General features: G+C 50.2%; 1 protein-coding gene across 1 annotated transcript; it reads right to left on the reverse strand.

The window, feature by feature from the left end:
• Nucleotides 1-1,183: 1,183 nt before the first annotated feature.
• On the reverse strand, nucleotides 1,184-16,280 carry ENDOU (endonuclease, poly(U) specific). The gene is made up of 10 exons (XM_019748344.3): nucleotides 16,147-16,280; nucleotides 11,767-11,889; nucleotides 9,456-9,539; nucleotides 8,802-8,936; nucleotides 8,171-8,342; nucleotides 7,588-7,787; nucleotides 4,612-4,725; nucleotides 3,875-3,981; nucleotides 2,964-3,106; nucleotides 1,184-2,311 (listed from the first exon to the last, which is right to left on the reverse strand). Exons 1-10 carry the CDS (start codon nucleotides 16,199-16,201, stop codon nucleotides 2,191-2,193), a joined length of 1,254 nt encoding a protein of 417 aa, XP_019603903.3. The 5' UTR covers nucleotides 16,202-16,280; the 3' UTR covers nucleotides 1,184-2,190.
• Between the last annotated feature and the right edge of the window lie 692 nt (nucleotides 16,281-16,972).

Consider the following 16,972-nt stretch of genomic DNA (forward strand, 5'->3'; position numbering starts at 1 on the left):
TTCATTCTTGGTGTTGTGCAATGGGTTTGGACAATGACTTTATAGCTACATTTATAATATCATACAGAGTATTTTCGCTGCCCTAAAAATCTGATAATTCCAATATCCCTGCCATGTCTGGTTCTGATATTTGCTCTGTCTCTTCAGATTGTGTTTTTTGTCTTTAGGTATACTTTATAATTTTGTCTTGATGGCCAAACATGACATACCAGTCAAAGGAAGTGCTATAAATAGGCCTTTAGCAGTGTGGTGGTGAGGTACGGGGGAGGAGAAACTTTCTATAGTCCCGTGATTAGGCCTCAGGCTTTTACTGAGCCCATTCTTCTGGACTGTGAACTTCACAGGTTTTTCTCAGGTGTTTTTCTTCCCCCTGAGATGGGACAGATGGCTGCAGTAGGCTGGAGTTGGGTATTTTCCTTCTCTGCGTCAGTTAGGCTCTGATACTAGCCCAGCAAGTCAGGCTCTGGTGAATTACTTTCCCCTCAGAACAGGCTTCATTAGGAAGGATGTATTTTTAAATGGTTTCTTTTCTCCTGGCTGTGCCAGGAGTGTGAGGGGATTTTTCTCAGATTTTTAGTATGGAAACCTAGTCGGACTCCTGGAGGTAAATCTCACAATATTGTGGGGGCTCATATGACTGTGTCCACCTGGAGTTAACTCTCAGGGCCATCTACCCTGAGCCTCCAGCAATTTATCAATTATAGTCCAGCTGTTCCTACTCCAACACTGGTGTCTTCTCCAGAGTCTCTGCTCCAATAAACTGTCTCTCCCTATATTCGCCTGTCTTTCCAACCTTGAGGGCAGTGGTTTGCCTGTGTCCTCCCTTCTCCTATGGATCCAAGAAGAATTATTGGTTTTTCAGTCCATTCAGTTGTTAGTTTGGAGTGGTGACTTCCACGCTCCTTATATGTGGAACCAAAAGGCAGAAATACATTCCTTCCACTCTTTGTATTACAAGTCCACCGGGAAGAATTCTCCCCCCATCTTGGCTAGAGAGACTTGGGGAGTCTTCAGGGACCTCACTGAGATACCACATTCTCCAAGACATCCTGAAGAGACACTAAAGCCAGAAGCATCACTCCCAGCCCCCCCACCCCCCCCACCCCCAACCCCCGCTCCAAGGAAAAGGAAGGGAGATAGACAGTTGAAAGGCGCCAATTACAAAGAAGAGACACATTTCAAATTTTCTTAAATGACTTTAATTGGAGATCCGAACCCTCTAAACTACAGTTCAAGCCTGGCTCTGTGGGACAGTAACTGGTTCCCAGAGGGATTAGGGGAGATGCATAACTGAGATTGAAACCCAGTCTCCCTGGTCTTCCATTCTAGAGTTTATGCAAATTATGGCTGTTGGATAAGCCTTAAAATAATTATATCAATGACACCAAGCTACAGCCTCCTTTCTTCTGCTGCTGCAGAAGCTTCCTCCTACGAGGGAACTCTTTCATTCACTATTTGGGACCAAAATACAGCTCCGGGACTGCACTAAATGCCAGTAAGTAGGAAGATTCTTGCTGCAGTTACTAAATTAGCAAAAACCCTCAGGCCAGCAGAAGTCGACTCCTCCCCAGCCCCCTCACTATGCCAACCCATGACCCTCTCTGTCCAGCATTGAAGTTCTCCCAGACCTTGTTCTGAGAGGCTCCAACCCTGGAACACACCATGCTTGATTTCCATGGCCTGATTTCTTTGAGGCCCCAACACAGGGCTGAATCACAGTTTGCAGAGCTGTGTACAATAACAGCCATTGTAGTAATCTTGAATTTCTATCAGCCGTTCTTCCTAAGAACAATTGATAACACCTTCACAGTAACGATATCAATTAGGTTTGCCCTCTCACCAACCCCCAGAAGAGGAAAGGGTGCAAATCCTTTCTCTTTACACTAAAAGGAAACATGAGACCTGGAGTGGTCAAGGACTTATTCACAGTTTCAGCTGCCAGCAGAGCAAAGAGCTACGGAGGGTCCCACCTCCTCTGTCTGAATGCTGTTTCCAAAAGGCTGGAGGACAAAGAGTTGACTGTTTCTCTGCATTTTTCTAATTTGTATCTTTTCTCTCTTTCCCATATGGACATTTCTGGATTTGGGAATCCCTCCCAGTCTCCTCCATCCCCCCTCCAGCCCAGAGCAGATAGCACCTCAGTCCTGCAAAAGCTCTCCGTGCCCTCATGCCCCTTTCAGGCTTGAAGCGCTACTGGGTAGAAGACACCACGTAGGCTGTGGCGATGTACTTCTTGCCGTTTCCGTAAGTGGACTTGTCCCAGGTATAGGTCTGAATGGCCAAGGGATGTCCACCCAGACTTAACTGGCACCTGTGGGGAAAGATCATCAGATCATGAGGACCTGCTTCACTTGCCTTCAGTCCCTAGGTGGGAAGGATGAAGCACAACCCACACAGAAGGGCTCCACCCTGTGTGAAAAGGCCTCTGAGAGAGCTTCCCCAGCTTGCGTCAGCCCTGCCTCCAGCTCCCACGTCCAGGGAGCCCTTTCAAAATGTATGTCTTATTTTCTACTTAAAGAACACTGCTCCTCATCTTTCCCAGAACAGTCTAAAATCCCAAATCGCAGCGCTGAACCCCCAGGAATTAAATGTCCACTTAGAGTTTCAAAAGTAGCAGGACCCAGAGTCCTTAAATGTTAGAGAACATGAGGCCCAGTGGTTTCAACTGTACTCTCTGGGTTCCCCCAAGCAGCCCCGGGGGGCAACTAGAGAAGCTTGGAGTGCCTGGGCAACTCCATTTCTCACTGTTTCATGTACTAAGGTTCTGCTGCTAAGATGAAGTTTCGCAGCCATCAATCTAATCTAACTGCTTCATTTCCCAAGTGAGGAAACAGGCCCAGAACAGTGATTTGTCCATGCCGTCCGAGCCACCGAGTGGCAGAATCCAGGTCTCCCAATGGTCCTGGCTGAGGATAGCCTGTGGCCCCAGCCCGCTCCCCAGGCCTCGCTGGCCCAGTACTTACTTTTTGCCTGGCCTGGCAATATAGCACAGGGAGTAGAGCGCAAACTCAAACTCAGGGCTGCTGCCAATGAAAGCTGAGCCCACTTCCTTATAGTAGCCGTCCCAGTTGAACTGCATGGCTAACACGTCGGGGTAAGACTCCCACTGGGGACAGAAAGGGTATCTGGTGAAGGCCACAGAGTGGAGGCAGACTGGGGGAGGGGGGAATGGCAGCAGACAGCAGGATTTGTTGAGGGCCCATTAGGGGTCTGTGTGAGCTTTCCAGGGAGGCTGGATTCTTTAAATCAACAGAAGAAACAGTCTGCCCTGCTATGATGCATAAACCCCACTCAGACCGTCTGTCTGGGGCTGCCAGTGCAGACCTCCCAGGGAGGCCAGAGTTAGTTAGCATCCATATGACCGATACCTGGGGAACAGGGACAAAACTGTCCCCTGTGGCTCCTACATATTGGAGAGAAGGACCATTTATTGTCCCCAAATTATTTCCTGATACCAGGCAGCAAAGGTTTCTTTTTTAAAAAATATATAAGGAGTTTAACTCAGATTAGCCAGACTGAAACTTCCAGCTGACACCACATTCTAAGGAAATTCAGGCAGGAGGTAATTGCATGTCTTTCGTTCTCTCCTCCGAGAATCCTCCCCTGCCCCCACCCTCCCATCCAGAGATGATACCCTCTGCCTCCTTCCCCTACCGTTGTGAAGCCTTCACGGTTTGGAAGGGAATCCCAGTGTCCTGGCGGGCTAAACCCGCTGTCCAGCAGCTGGGGAAGTCATATTCACAATCCCCACTAGGCTGCCATGAGGGTCAGGGTGAGAGAGACAAGCCTGACTGTTCAGAATGCAGAATAAGGGCAAGAAGTCTGGGTACTAACACGGTATTTCCAGCCCCTGGGGTCAGCATTCAGTACTCACAGGCCCGTCGTAGATGTAACTGTAATAGTCAACCAGGCCCTCCTTCTCTTGCATGTAGAAGCGGATCCAGTTATGGAAGCCAGTGACCTTGCCTTTTTTGACTTCACCTACAAATAAAGAGTGCACAGTGGGTGATCTGGGCCTACCCTCCAGCTCCTTTCCCCTTTCCGTGTCAGGGCTGGCCCCCTTCCTCAAGTCTCTGACTCCTAGAGTGTCCACCTGCTCAGCCCCGTGCCCGGACTTCCCAGAGTCCCTTGCATCCCTAACTTTCAATTCAGCCCCCCCACCCCTTTCAGCTCAAGGCCTTGGGATAATTCCTCCTCCTGGTGACCAATCTGAGATACTCCTCTCATTCATTTTTCCAGAGGCAAGCCAGACTTGGTGGGAGGCTTATGGGGTCGGGCAGTGGAGAGAGAGACCAAGGCCCTCTTGGGAAGCAGCTGACTAAGCCCTGGAAACAGAGGACCATCCAGAGGTCCTCAAACAGCCATGGCCCCAAACAGGTCTCCCTTCCTACGTGTGCCCGTTGGGAGCCCCAGTATCTGGTCTTCTCTCTCCCTTAAATACTCCAGAGAGACTGTTCCTCAGACCCCTCCCTCCTGGCCTGGGAGTGGACGTGGCCCTCCCTGCTGGCTGGTGTGGCTGTGGATTCATCAATGCCCACGCTGCCCTGCTCCTGAGGGAAGCCATCTCTCTTCATCCCTCCAACTCTTTCTTTCCAGGCAGAGTGGTCCCACCTGAGAAGACGTGTTCAAAGCCACTTGAGTCCCTCTCTTCGTTGCCTCTTGAATAGAGCCCAAACCACATGTTCTTCAAGTCGTTGAGGAATTCTTGTTCCGAGCTGTAGCGGTCTGGGGAGAGGAGCACAGAGGGCTTAGGAGAGTGGGAGGCAAGGCTAGATCCCGGGAAGCAAGGAAGGGCCACCCACTCCAGCACGTCAAGAGACATGTGGGTTCTGCCAACAAATAGATTCAGTTGTTCATTCAACAGTTATCTATGGGGCACCTGCTTTGTGCCAGCCCCAGAGCTAAAGGCTGAGGATGCAGCAGGGAATCAGAGGGACGAGATCCCAGTCTTTATAGTTTACATTCCAGTGGAGGAGACAAATAAACAACTAAAACAGTAACTAAACAATATGATTTCAGATAAGTGCTGTGAAGAAAATAAAGCCGATTAACCCCTGATGACTGAAGGTGGGGATGGGGTAGGGGGCTTTTCTAGAAAGGAGGATCAGAAAGGCCTCCCTGAGAAGGTAGCATGACCCAGAGACCTGAAGGCTAAGCAGCTGGCCTTGCAAAGATCTGGGGCAAAGATTCTTCCACGTAGAGGGAACAGCAAGTGCAGAGGCTCCAGAAAGACTTGAGCTGCAGCAGAGTGAGCGGGAGGGGAGAGCAGGAGGAGAGGGGGTCAGACAGGTAGGCAGTGGACAGAACACGTAAGCCATGGCAAGAGGGTTGCATCCCAGTCGAACACTAATAATAGCAAACCTGTTTTAGATTTGCTGAGAGTGTGCTGTGTGCCCGGCCCTGTTCTAAGTGCTTTCAATCCTCTCATTGAATCTTCACATCAGGTTGGTACTAATTATCCCCAGTTTAGAGATGAGGAAATTGAGGCAAACAAAGGTTATATAACTCATGCAAGACTACACAGTAAATAAGAGTAGAGACAGCACTTGAGCCCACAGAATCTAGCTCCAGAGACCAATCTCTTAATGATTCTATAGCTTCTTGGTGGTGGGAGAGCCACTGAAGGGGAGTTATGTGCTAGGGAATGAACGTGGCCCTCCCTGCTAAGAGCTTTGTTTTTAAAGGATCACTCTGGTTGTGTAAAAAGGTCATATATGAACAGCAGAGACACCAGTTATGAGGACAATGCTTTGTCCAGGTCACAGGTGATGGTGGCTTAGACTGAGATGACAGCCATGGAGGAGGGGTGAGAAGCAGGCAGATCAGGGGTAGACTTTGAAGGTGAAAGTGATAGATGTTACTGGTGGAGGAAATGGGGGTGGGGAGCAGGAAGGTAAAGAGAAGAATCAAATATAACTCCTGTACTTCTGCACATGACCTGAGCAACTAGGTAAATTATGATGTCACTTATGTGATGGGAAAAATGGAGGAAGAGTCAGGAACCATAAGTTCTCTTTACACTAAGACCTAAGTGGTGCCAGTTAGATAGGCAGGTCGAGATGTTAAAAAGGCAGTCAGGACTTAAGGGAAGGATCCGGGCTGCGGATCTAAGTTAGGGAGCCGTCAAATATTGACTGTCTACGCCCACAATTGTGTGTGGAGCGTACAAAAGAGATAGCAGACATTCCCTTTCAAGGACTTAAAAGACAGTTGGAAAACAAGACTAAACATACACAAAATAACCCAGAATGGTTTCACAATCTGAATGGCTACCACTTAACTTGGTGCCAGGCTTTTTCCACTGGGTGCTTTACATGCATTAATCCTCCAAGAGCCTATTTCACAGGTAAGACTCAGACAGGTAAGATAACTTGCCCAAGATCACACCACTAGCAAGTGGCAGGAGCCTGGAGTCAAACCAAGTCTCTCTGGCCCAAGTTTATTTTGGGCCATACCCCAAACCCTTGACCTCTGAAGAGATGTGGAAAGCCAGTTGTGAGCCCAGGCAAGTGCAGCTTCCTAAATGCAGTGAGCTGTATCTTTAAGGACAAGTGGGGTATGGACAGGGAGAAAGGTGAAGACAAGGTGAATAATAGAACAGCCTGGCCTTGGTATTGGAACCCCGGGTCCCAGCCTGGCTCTGCTTACAACTTCCTCTGTGGCCTTTGACAAGGTACCTAGCTTGTCTAGGCCTCCATTTCTCTCATTGGAAAAGTTGAAGGTCTCAGTCTTGACCTCCAAGATTCTCTTGTGCTTACTACAAAGAGAACACCAGGAGGCAGTGTGGGACTGTGTCCTCTTCATAGGGGTTACTTGTGTGTCCCTGGCTTTACCTAAAAACAGAGCACTTACTAACTCTTAAAAGGAGGCCTGTGGATGGAATGCCGCAGGGCTGAGCCAGGGAGGAAAGACCTGGACAGAACGGGAGCCGCCCCTGAGGCAAAGCCCAGCTGCCTGGACTTCAAGAAAGGAATCTGGAGGACACTGACAAACACAACGCATGCCAAGAATTCCCGCAGCCCCAACCTTTTTTGGTCTGATTCAAATGTATCTCTATCTGGAGCCACTCCAACCAGAACCCTTCCCCGCAGAACTTCCCCCTCTGAACCTTTGTTGACTTTCTGTTGCTATTTTCCCAGCAAAATCGCGGCGTGGGCTGACCTCCGCTCTGGACTTGGAGCAGGAGGAGGGAGCAGAATGGGGAACTCTGCAAGCCTAGAAGGTGGTGCTGACATTGGGATCAGCTGAGGTGGCTGACCAGTGCCCAGTATGGAGTGGGGTGGCTCCCAGCCCTGCAGAGAACCCCGAGACTGCTGCAGGGAGTGGGGGGGATAAACAAGGCAGCTGAGAGTAAATCAAAAGATAGGGTGACTTCCAGAGGACCCAGTTCCTGTTTGGGTCCATGATGTCTCTGGGCTCCTCTATGGCCCCCTCCCGGTCCCCTTCCAAGTGTATACCAGGCTCCACATAGTCCCGACCTGCGCTTTTAACCTCCCCACCGTGGAGCCCCCAGAGATGCCTCGTTCTCCTGTGGACAGTCCTGAGCCCTCAGCACTGCCTCGTGGGACCTGGGGAGGGCTCACTCACTCTGGTGACGGAGGAAGCCATAGAGCTCCTTCATGACTGCCGTCTTCATGACCTCTCTGAGGAAGGTGTCCTGCTCAGCCAGCTCCTGGGGACTGAAGTTCTCCCCACGGCCCGTGGCCCGCTGGTAGTTGTTGAGGAGGTTGATGAAGGCTGCATAGGTCGGCTTGGAAAACAGCTTCTCATTGACATACGTGAAGAGCCTGAAGAGATGGAAGGAGGCCCAGTGAGAGGCCGGAGATGGAACAGAAACCCGTCCAGGAACTGCCAGACCGGCCGGGACAGGCCTGCGCAGGTTGGGTTCAGGAGCAGAGTAGGAACTTCAGATACGCTCGAAGGCCATGCATGAGGTCGCTCTTTTCTTGCACTTCAGCTCTTGGAAGGTTTGCTGTGTGCTCAGCCTAGCCAATCACATAAACCCTCCTGACAGGATGCCTACAGTCCCTCAGGATGGCTTTGTCTCTGGAGACCTATTTTTTTTCTCTCCCTTTGATCCTGCCTGCCTGGAGGAGAAAAGAGCTGAGGCATCAAAAAAAAGCAAACTTGGGGGAGAGACTTTGCAGGAAGAGGAATGAAGGGAACTCACGGCTCCGGGCAGTGGTCCACTTGGTCTCCGGTCTCAGAGGGTGAGATGTGGTTTTGACTGTTGAGAATGATGTCTTCCTTCTGGGCTTTGTTGGCGTCCACCATGTAGATCTTCTCCGAGATGCCCTGCAGCTCCTCCTTGGTTATGGCGTCACTGCTGTGGGAGAAGCCCTCTGGGAGGAATTGGAGGGAGGGCGTCTCAGAGCCAGGGAGGCCAGGGGGAGGCTGCTCTCTGTGTGCATCCCCTTCTGGGCACCTGCCAGAAGCTGGCAGCGAGGGAGAGGGGCTGCGATCAGGCTCCCCAGTGGCCAGAGGACAGGGGCCTTGGGCCTAAAGCATCATTACATGGCCTTGCCTACGGTATGTCCACAGGATGTCCACGCTCCCTCCTTCCTCTATGAAGGTTCTCAAACTTTGGCGTGCCTCAGAATCACCTGGAGGGTTTGTTAAAACACCAGGGTGGGCCCCACCCCCAGAGTTTTGGATTCAGTAGGTCCAGAGTTAAGCCCTAGCGTTTTCATTTCTAATAAATTCCAAGATGAGGCTGATGCTGCCTGCCCAGGAGCCCCACTTGGAGAAGTATCGCTCTAGAGAGTCCCTCTAGGGTTCCTTAGAGGGAGCAGGAGACTGACCTTGGCCACACTGGCTCTCGAAATCCTTGCAGCAGTTCCCAAACTCTGGGCAGCGGACATTGCAATGGCATGGATGGTGCTTGTCAAAGGCTTCCTGGCAGCGGCCCCGGCAGGAGTTGGGTGCTGAGTACAAGCCTGAAAGAACAGGGAGAAGGTGGGGCAGTGGGGAAGCGGGGGAGGGGTGTTGGGCCGACCTCTAGAGGTCGCTCTGTCATGGCTAGTTCCCCTCTCAGCCTGGCTCTCCTTACTTGTCTGGTAAAGATCTCCAGGGAAGGAAAACAAACAAACTTCACTGGTGCACCCCCTTCACAGCCAGGATGTCCTTTCTGATTCTGAACTCTACTCTCTGGCCTGTTGTTTTTATAATCTTCCCACTCTAAAAATAAGATCTCTTCCACTTCCCCCTCTGGCCTCTCTGCAGGCCTCAGAGTCTCTTTCCTGTCAAACCCCCCAAGCTGCTGAGGTCCCCAGGCCTGCAGCCACCTAAGCCCCAAGAGTCCTCCGAGCCCCTCTTACTACCTCCAGGTGCTGGAGTTGGGGTCTGTATGGCTTAGTCCTGGGCCTTTTGCGTCTGGTTTGGCTGCCCCTCCCTTATCACCCTCTCACAGCCCTCCTCCTTTATCCTGAAGGCCCCCTTTGGGGAGGCAGACTCACTGCTAGCTGGGGCCTCCTCCATCTCTTCCTCCATCTCTTCCTCCAGCTCCAGGAATGGCTCTGGCTCTTCGGGGTCCTCTTCAGCTGAAGGGCAGAGAAGTAAAGTCATCAACCATCCTCTAGGGTTCCCTCCCCTTTATCTCTGGTTCTCAGTTCTCCAAGCCTCACGGACAAGCATATACAGTAGAAGAAAATATAAAACAAGAGCTAGCGTACAATGAACAAATACCAAGTGAAGGAGGAGAAAAACTGATAATGGAAGATACTAGAAGGGGACAGATCACTGAAAACTTATAAAAAGTGAAAAGAATCTCCCCAGGTGTCAACCCTCCTTTCCACTTTAATTGTTCTGGTACTCAGTGTGCTCATTTGTAAAAAGGGGAGAGGATGGCAGGAGGTGGTCCCTTCTGGATTAAAAACTCAGGTTTTGGTTGTGACTTTTCTTTAATGGAAGTCGGTAGATGCATAGGCTTGACACTCTCCAAATGACAAGACCCTCACTTAGGAACATCTATATTAACTTCCAGTCAGAGTCAAGGGTGAACTCCTCCCAGGCCGTCCAGGAATAAGAACTGTTTCCTGAGAGACCAGCTTCCCTTCTTTCTTTGCAACACTTGACAATGGCCACAAAGGCTTTGTGTGGGGGGAGGGCATGTTTAGAAAAGCACATTCCTATTGCTGCTCCATTCCATCTGCCTGCAAGCTTAGTGACTGCAGCCTCCACTCGGGGCTGAGAAGGGTGTGTGGGGGGGGCGGGGAGGGAGAGAAGGAATGTTCCTGGGGACTCAGAGCTCCTCTCTCATCACACAGGGGAATAATTTCCCCCAAAGAAACAATGGAACTACAAAGTGATTCAGAATCTATTAGTGAGTTCACGTTACTACCATCAGAACTGTGAGTCAGGCTACTTACTCAGGCAAAAAAATATCTTCAGATCACTTACTCTGTGCCAGGCTGTGTTCTAAATGCTGACAGGGTTCCTAACTCAGCCACGTTTTATGCTAATAGACTTTGGTGAGCTGATCTAGAGTCTCAGCCATCATTTATAGTATTTTGAGTTGCAAATCAGAGCGTTAGAGATGAAAGGGCTCCTAAGCTGAGTGTTGTTTCTAGCTGGAAGTGCCAGCCTGATGGTCCAAGGTGAACAGGCCTTCGTGTGTCTGCTCTATGGGGCACAGACGCCGCAGAAAAGGGGTAGGCTCTGACTCTGCCAGTGGGCTCTGAGTCTGCTTCCCTACCTGAGCCTGATCAGCAGAACTTCTGCTAGTATATACATATATGTGGTGTTCCCATATGAATTGATTGAAGCAACTCTGTAGGCCCATGACTGAGTCACCAGATAACCACCTTTGGGTAAATTAGGAAAAGGCACTTTTCAAGAGTCTCAACAGACACAGATTGGCACCAAGGCACATGGCTTAGCAAGAAGGATAGAGATTGAATTCTGGTCCAATTTGCTTTCTCAGCCAGGTACCCTTGTACAGTGCACAACCTATACAACCACACGCAGTGGTCTTGCCATTAGCTGGCCATTATCTACCATGGCTTCAGTGACCATGTTTTCCAAACTGGGAATCAGAACACATGGTTTGACAGTGACCTAAGCAACTCTTCGTATCACAAAACAGAAGATCATTTGTCCTGGAAGTCTAAAACACTGGTAGCATACAAAGAAGGGGATTATTTTAAATGATTTTTAAAAATGACTCATTTAAAACTGTGCCATTAAAGCAGCAGAAGGATAATTGGCTCTTGAGAGCAGTGCATGTGTCATTTAATTGCTGTACTGGGCATGACAGGCTGGAGATGCTGCAGCCACTCCGCCTACTCATGACAGGAACCATGGTGTGGATTGTGACGGTCACTGTGATGCCATGCCGTCTTCCTAGTGGCATGCAAATTGGCAAAGGTCACTGCCATTTTCATACTTTTGTGATTTAAAGTGTTGAATAACAATTGGTAACGTAATACATGCCAAAATAATATTTTTATCTTTTTTTTTTAAATTACTTACACTTTCAAGATATTATTACCAGATAGATAATTGAGGTAAATGGCATCTGTTTTACTTTAAGTTAGGGTTTTACATTGGGGACATCCTAGAATACCTGGGACAAGTAGTGGCCAAATCGCTGAGCCCTGCAGTGCGGCTCAGTGCCCTCATCCTAGGCCCTTTGAGCCCCGTCATCAGTCCTGAACCCTGCTCTGGTGACCGCTGGACACCCAAGCCAGCGGCCCCTCAGGCAGGCTGGGCACGGACATGGCCCAGGCCGCTGTGCTTCCCAGACCCTTCACCCCCTAGGAGTCTTACCTGTACACAGGTGCTCATAGTCGTCACAGCAGTCCGAGTGCAAGGCACACCGGTGGTCACACTGGCAGGCAGCATCGCGGTTAAACTTCTCGTGACAGCGAGATGCACATGACCCCGTTTCTCCTATGGGCAGTCAACGTCACCAGTTCAGCTCTGTGGGAATCCTATTCTCCTCATCAAGGTACCCCCAGCAGGAGGGTTCACAGGCAAGGGCAGGGGCTCCACCTGGCAGAGAGGCTCATGGCTGTCTTCAAGGGAGAAGTACAGCCATAGCCTACCCTGCACAACATAAACCTCCCACTGCCCCCTGTCTACCATCCACCACCCATCACCCACCAAATATTGCAGGGCTCATAAGATGAACCAGGACCACAAACTCAAATGCCTGTCGGGGCTAGATCTGTGACATAAACAAGTAAAGAAGCAGGAAGACAGTAGGAAGAGGTGGGGATGATGACAAACGAGAGTAGGGCTCTGCCTGAAATTGGCAGCCACTATGTATCAGCTCCAGCCAATTGCCGCCATGTTTGCATGCAGGCTCCGCGTTGATAGAAACTCCAGTTTTTCAAAAGAAGCTTTAATTTTTATGTGAATGTTCCAACTTTTTAAAAGATTCAGGCAGATCAAAGAAAGGTCTGTGGGCTGGGCATGGCCTGGAGGCCACTATTTACCTGTCCTGTAGATGAAGGCAAGTCACTGCTGTTCCAATGATTGCACTTGCCCTCTCCCCTCTAAATCCATCCCCTTCCTTTCACCCTGTCCCATTTAAGTCTCCTGCTTCTTTGTTCTACCCTCCCCTTCATCTGGTCTACTCTGCATCCCACTACCCCTGTGTCACATCTCTTTCTTTCTTCGAGCCTTTGAAATGCATTTTATGCTCAGGGTGGGGAATGAGGCGGGTGTGGGTGAGAAACGGCATCTGGAATAAGCTCTTATGTAACCACAGACCACATCCCTTACTCCAGCCAAGTGGCTTGCAGAAACAAGCTTTTGGTCACAAGGAGCATACGACAAGAAATTTTGAAAGAAACGGTACAAACCCACTACCCCTCCTAAAAAAACAAGCCCCACCATGACCACCACAGCAAAGACAGTAGAGGTTGCAAGCCAGGGCCACAGCTGGCTGTGGGAGCCCTTCCTTCCACTGGAGGCTTTAAGGGTGATAACAGAGCCTTTGTTTCCATTTGAGGTTCCTGAGGTTTGGATTTAGAGAGTGCTGGGTTTCGGGTCAGGCTGTGGGTTACGGAGAATGTCAAGATCAGAGTCAGAATTGCTGTTACCATCGGAATTTGTGTGAATGAGGAAACTGAAACCTAATTTGGGCCAGGGCTGGGGTTAGTTAGGTTTAGATTAAGAGCTACAGTTGAGATTTGGTTTGGAGTTAAATGTATTGAGAAAGGAACAATTTTGTATCGATGTCTGGATAAGGAATGGGAGTAGGTTTCACACCACATTGAGGGGTGCCAAATGTGTCAAGATTAGGAGAGGAGAAATTAGCTCAGTTTTGCCATAGATTAGATTTGGGATTTGGGTATGATGGTGATTTTGTAGTATCTCAATTTAGCATGGATTGGGGCAGAGGGGAATATTAGGGACATGGGTTTAGTTACCGGTGTGGATCCTGGGATTAGGGTTCATACTCTGCTAATGAGGGTGGCAGAGCAGAGAAATCAAGAACCTGGACTCTGGCACCAAACTGCTTGGGCCTAGAATTCTGGTTCTGCTGCCTTCTAGCTATGTAATCTTGGACGAGTTATTTGACCTGTGCCTCAGTTTCCTTGCCTGTAAAAGTGTGATAATAATGGAGCCTGTCTCATAGCATATTTATAAGAATCAAATGATTAATATTTGTAAAGCATTTAGTACCGTGTATGATACAGAGTCGCACCGTATAAATTAGATGCATAAACAGTGGCATTATTCCATGCCCCTCTTCAAGGTGGCAAGTAATTCAGACTGGCTGGAGCAGTCTTCCCTCCCTGCCGACATACTTAATGTAGCTGACTCCCTCCCTGGGTTTCAGCTGGGCTATCCCTTGGGCTGGGGTGTCAACGCATTTGTGTTGCTGACAGTATCCTAGGTGACATCATCGTTATAGGTCTGTTTTCTTTACATCAAAGAGGTGTCAGGTCAAGGTTAACCCACATCCCGAGGCAACTTCACGTACTGTACGGGGCCTCCAATGTGGCCAGGAAGGCAGGCCTCTGATCCAGTCCATTGTCCCTAAAAAAGACCAGGCCCAAGTTCCCTTGTCCCTTTGGGCCCAGGGGAACTCCTCTTGAATCTTAAATGATGCTTCCTTGGAACCTGAATGCAAAGATCTAAGCAGAAATTTTCAGCCTGGGAGGAAGGCGCTGTCAGCTGCCTGCCCAGTCAGTCTGGCAGTACACCCAGAATGGAAAGGGAGAGAATTCAGACAAATCAGGGCAACATTTTAATGGACTAGATCAGCAGAGTCCAAGGAAAGAATTCATTCCATTCCAGCAGCTGACACCAGTTGAGATGGCTGTACGTGAATAGTCAGCTCTGCAGCGCTCAGGAGAATACCCCCCACTGGCCAGAGCTGAGTGGACCTTTTCATCTTTGTTCAAGAACTTTGAACCCAGTAAGAAGCCCGGTCCAGCGATCCTTCCCACTTCCCTGTAAACTTGATGGGCTTTAAGACAACCTTGGGATCTGAGGGGGGAGGGGAGGGGCGGGAGGGACTTTTCCTCATAGGCACCTCACAGTGCTGTTCTGGGGACACGCAGGCGCCTAGTCACCCCGACTACTCACACCAGTGCCCCACCCCACGCCTACTGTTCACACAAATGCTCCTAGATGCTTTTTCCATGGAGACCTAGTCAACCAATAAGATGCTTTTCCAGCTTCCTGCCTCAGTTCACTTGAAACAACCAAGGACCTGGGGCCGGCGATGACTCTCCCATGTGATTTCTATTCTTGCATCAAAGTTCTGGAATGTTGGAACAGGATAGACAAGAACAGAGGCTCTTTCCTCCCACCTTAGGAAAGAAGCCATCACTCATTTGACCCTACTTCCCCATGAATGCCACAGCTGATCAGATCACCACCCGCAGGGACCAGGGCTCCACCTGCACTTCTGAAGCCACTGTTGCCTCTGCCTTTAGGGATGCCCACCCCCCCCACGCCCCCCTCCCCACCTTGCCCAGGGACCAAAAGTCTCCAGTCGCTCTCCCGTCCTGAGACCGGGCTATCCCAACCTGGATGCCACTCCACACTAAGCCAGACGTTCTCATGCCCCCCTCCCTCCCTCACTCTCCCACTGGCTCTCCGCCACCCAGGGCCCAGACAGAACTGATTTCCCGGCTGTTCTGCAGGATGTGCCAAAATAGAGGAACAGCATCCCATCCAGGGTTGGGAGGCCTGGGAAAAGCTTTCCTCTTGAAAGCTTTTCCATTTAGGAATCCCGTCAGGGATCTCCTTATCCACAACCTACTGAAAATGACTCCAAGAGTAAGTTTCTCCCAGGAATATTTATAATCCTAATCAATTCCCCAATTCATTGAGATCTCACCCCATATATGGTTTCTCTTATACATTATCGTATTTAGTCCTTGCAACAGTCCTATCTCGGAACCACCTGGGTTGGGTGGGACGGGCATCAAGCTCTGATTCTTTGTCCTCTGGGCAGAGGAGAATTCTCCCCGCACCCTCAGCTCAGCCCCCTCCCTTGGCACTCAGTTTTACTCATCCATAACCACCGATTAACGTAACAGCATCAGCATTTTGCACAGCTACTAAACAGGAAAGTGCTCCCATTCCTCTGCTGGTCCCATTCCATCCCCTTTACCGCTGGTAGCTGTGGGCCAGGACCCTTCTCTATGCTTTAGTCCCCCTAACACTGGGACAAAGACCAATTCCTCTGATCACCTGCAGCCCCCATAGCACGTGGCCCACCTCCTGGTCAGGGGCCCTTCCTTCCAGTTTCCCCTGAGCCTACTCATCTCCTAAGGCTTTGCCCACACACACAGGTCCCACCCCAGGCAGTGGGGGGAGTAACCAAGGGCAGCCAGGCCACTCAAACCCAGCAAACCACAGCCCCAGCTTTATACGGCACAATGGCCCTGACAAGCAAATCCTTAGTGAGATCAAAAGGCAGGTTGGACTAAGGGAAGTTTGGGGCTGCTCTTCCAAGATATCAAGAAGGGGTTTCCATGACATTAGTCCGTCAGCCCTGCACACAGGCCACTCCACTCCAGAGGCCACTCCCACCTTAGACAAGGACAGGTCTGAGTCGCTCCATGAATTCAGAACAGAGCTGACCCTCCCTTGTCCCATTACCCTCTCCCTCCACCAAGTTTCCCCAATACCTGCCTCTTCATGCAGGACCCCTTTGATCCCCACCAAACAGTGACTTACCAGCGCAGGCCAGGCAGCAGAGCACGGCCACTACCAGGGGGACACAGGCCTTCATGGTACCCAGTGGGAGGCCAAAACAGGATTGGCTCTCGGACTTTCACCAGAGTCAAGGTGAATGCCGCAGCTCTCAAATGAGCCTTATTTCCCAAGCTGATCCTTTTAAAGACATCAGAACTTGTGGATCTGGTACCTCCAGATCCTTCCAGAAAAAAAAATGGGAGGGAGGAAGCCCAGATGGAAGTGGACTGGGGGGGCGGGTCCTCCAGCTGTTTGAAGCCAGAGGGAAGGTGACTAAGCAGGCAGGTAATGCCAGATGTTTAGAACAGGTAATGCTAGCCATTTGTAGCTAGGAAATAGGTCATGCAAGCAGGCACAGAAAGATGGGCCTCGTTTGGGGGGGTTCTCTGTCCAAGTTAGGGGCACCCAGGGGTGATACCCTAACAACCACCCACCTACCTGCAACTGCAGGCCGGCCCTTCCTACAGGGAAGGGGCTACAGGCTGGCTTCATCTTTGAATTCTGGTACTTAGCATGAGGAACATAGTAAGAGGATCATTACAAGTTTAACAAACAGTAAACGCTCAAAAAAGCATTGGGGGCAGCAGAAGGAGAGCTATAGGAGGCCTGGGTCAGAAACAAGGACTGTTCTTATTACCAGCAAGCCACACATTCAACTAAATCATCCTAGGAATATAATGCAAATGAGTCTCTCAGTTCTTACCTGTTTCAGGCTCACACGAGTTCCAGGTGTACGGGGCTGGGGAAGGGCCAGAGGCCTCTTAAAGGACCCACCCTTCCTCTCCTGGAAGCCCAGGCCCCACTCTCT

Source organism: Rhinolophus sinicus, chromosome 1 (assembly GCF_057876585.1).
Source record: "Rhinolophus sinicus isolate RSI-liver-muscle chromosome 1, RSI-T2T, whole genome shotgun sequence".
In the NCBI taxonomy this organism is placed as follows: Eukaryota; Metazoa; Chordata; class Mammalia; order Chiroptera; family Rhinolophidae; genus Rhinolophus; species Rhinolophus sinicus.

Excerpts from the sequence above, each read along its gene's own strand:
- ENDOU (XM_019748344.3), bottom strand. The coding sequence starts at position 16,201 with ATGAAGGCCTGTGTCCCCCTGGTAGTGGCCGTGCTCTGCTGCCTGGCC. Across the intron at positions 8,343-8,801 it reads CGAGAGCCAGTGTGGCCAAG|AGGGCTTCTCCCACAGCAGT; the intron begins GTCAGTCTCCTG and ends AATTCCTCCCAG. Across the intron at positions 7,788-8,170 it reads GTGGACCACTGCCCGGAGCC|GCTCTTCACGTATGTCAATG; the intron begins GTGAGTTCCCTT and ends CCATCTCTTCAG.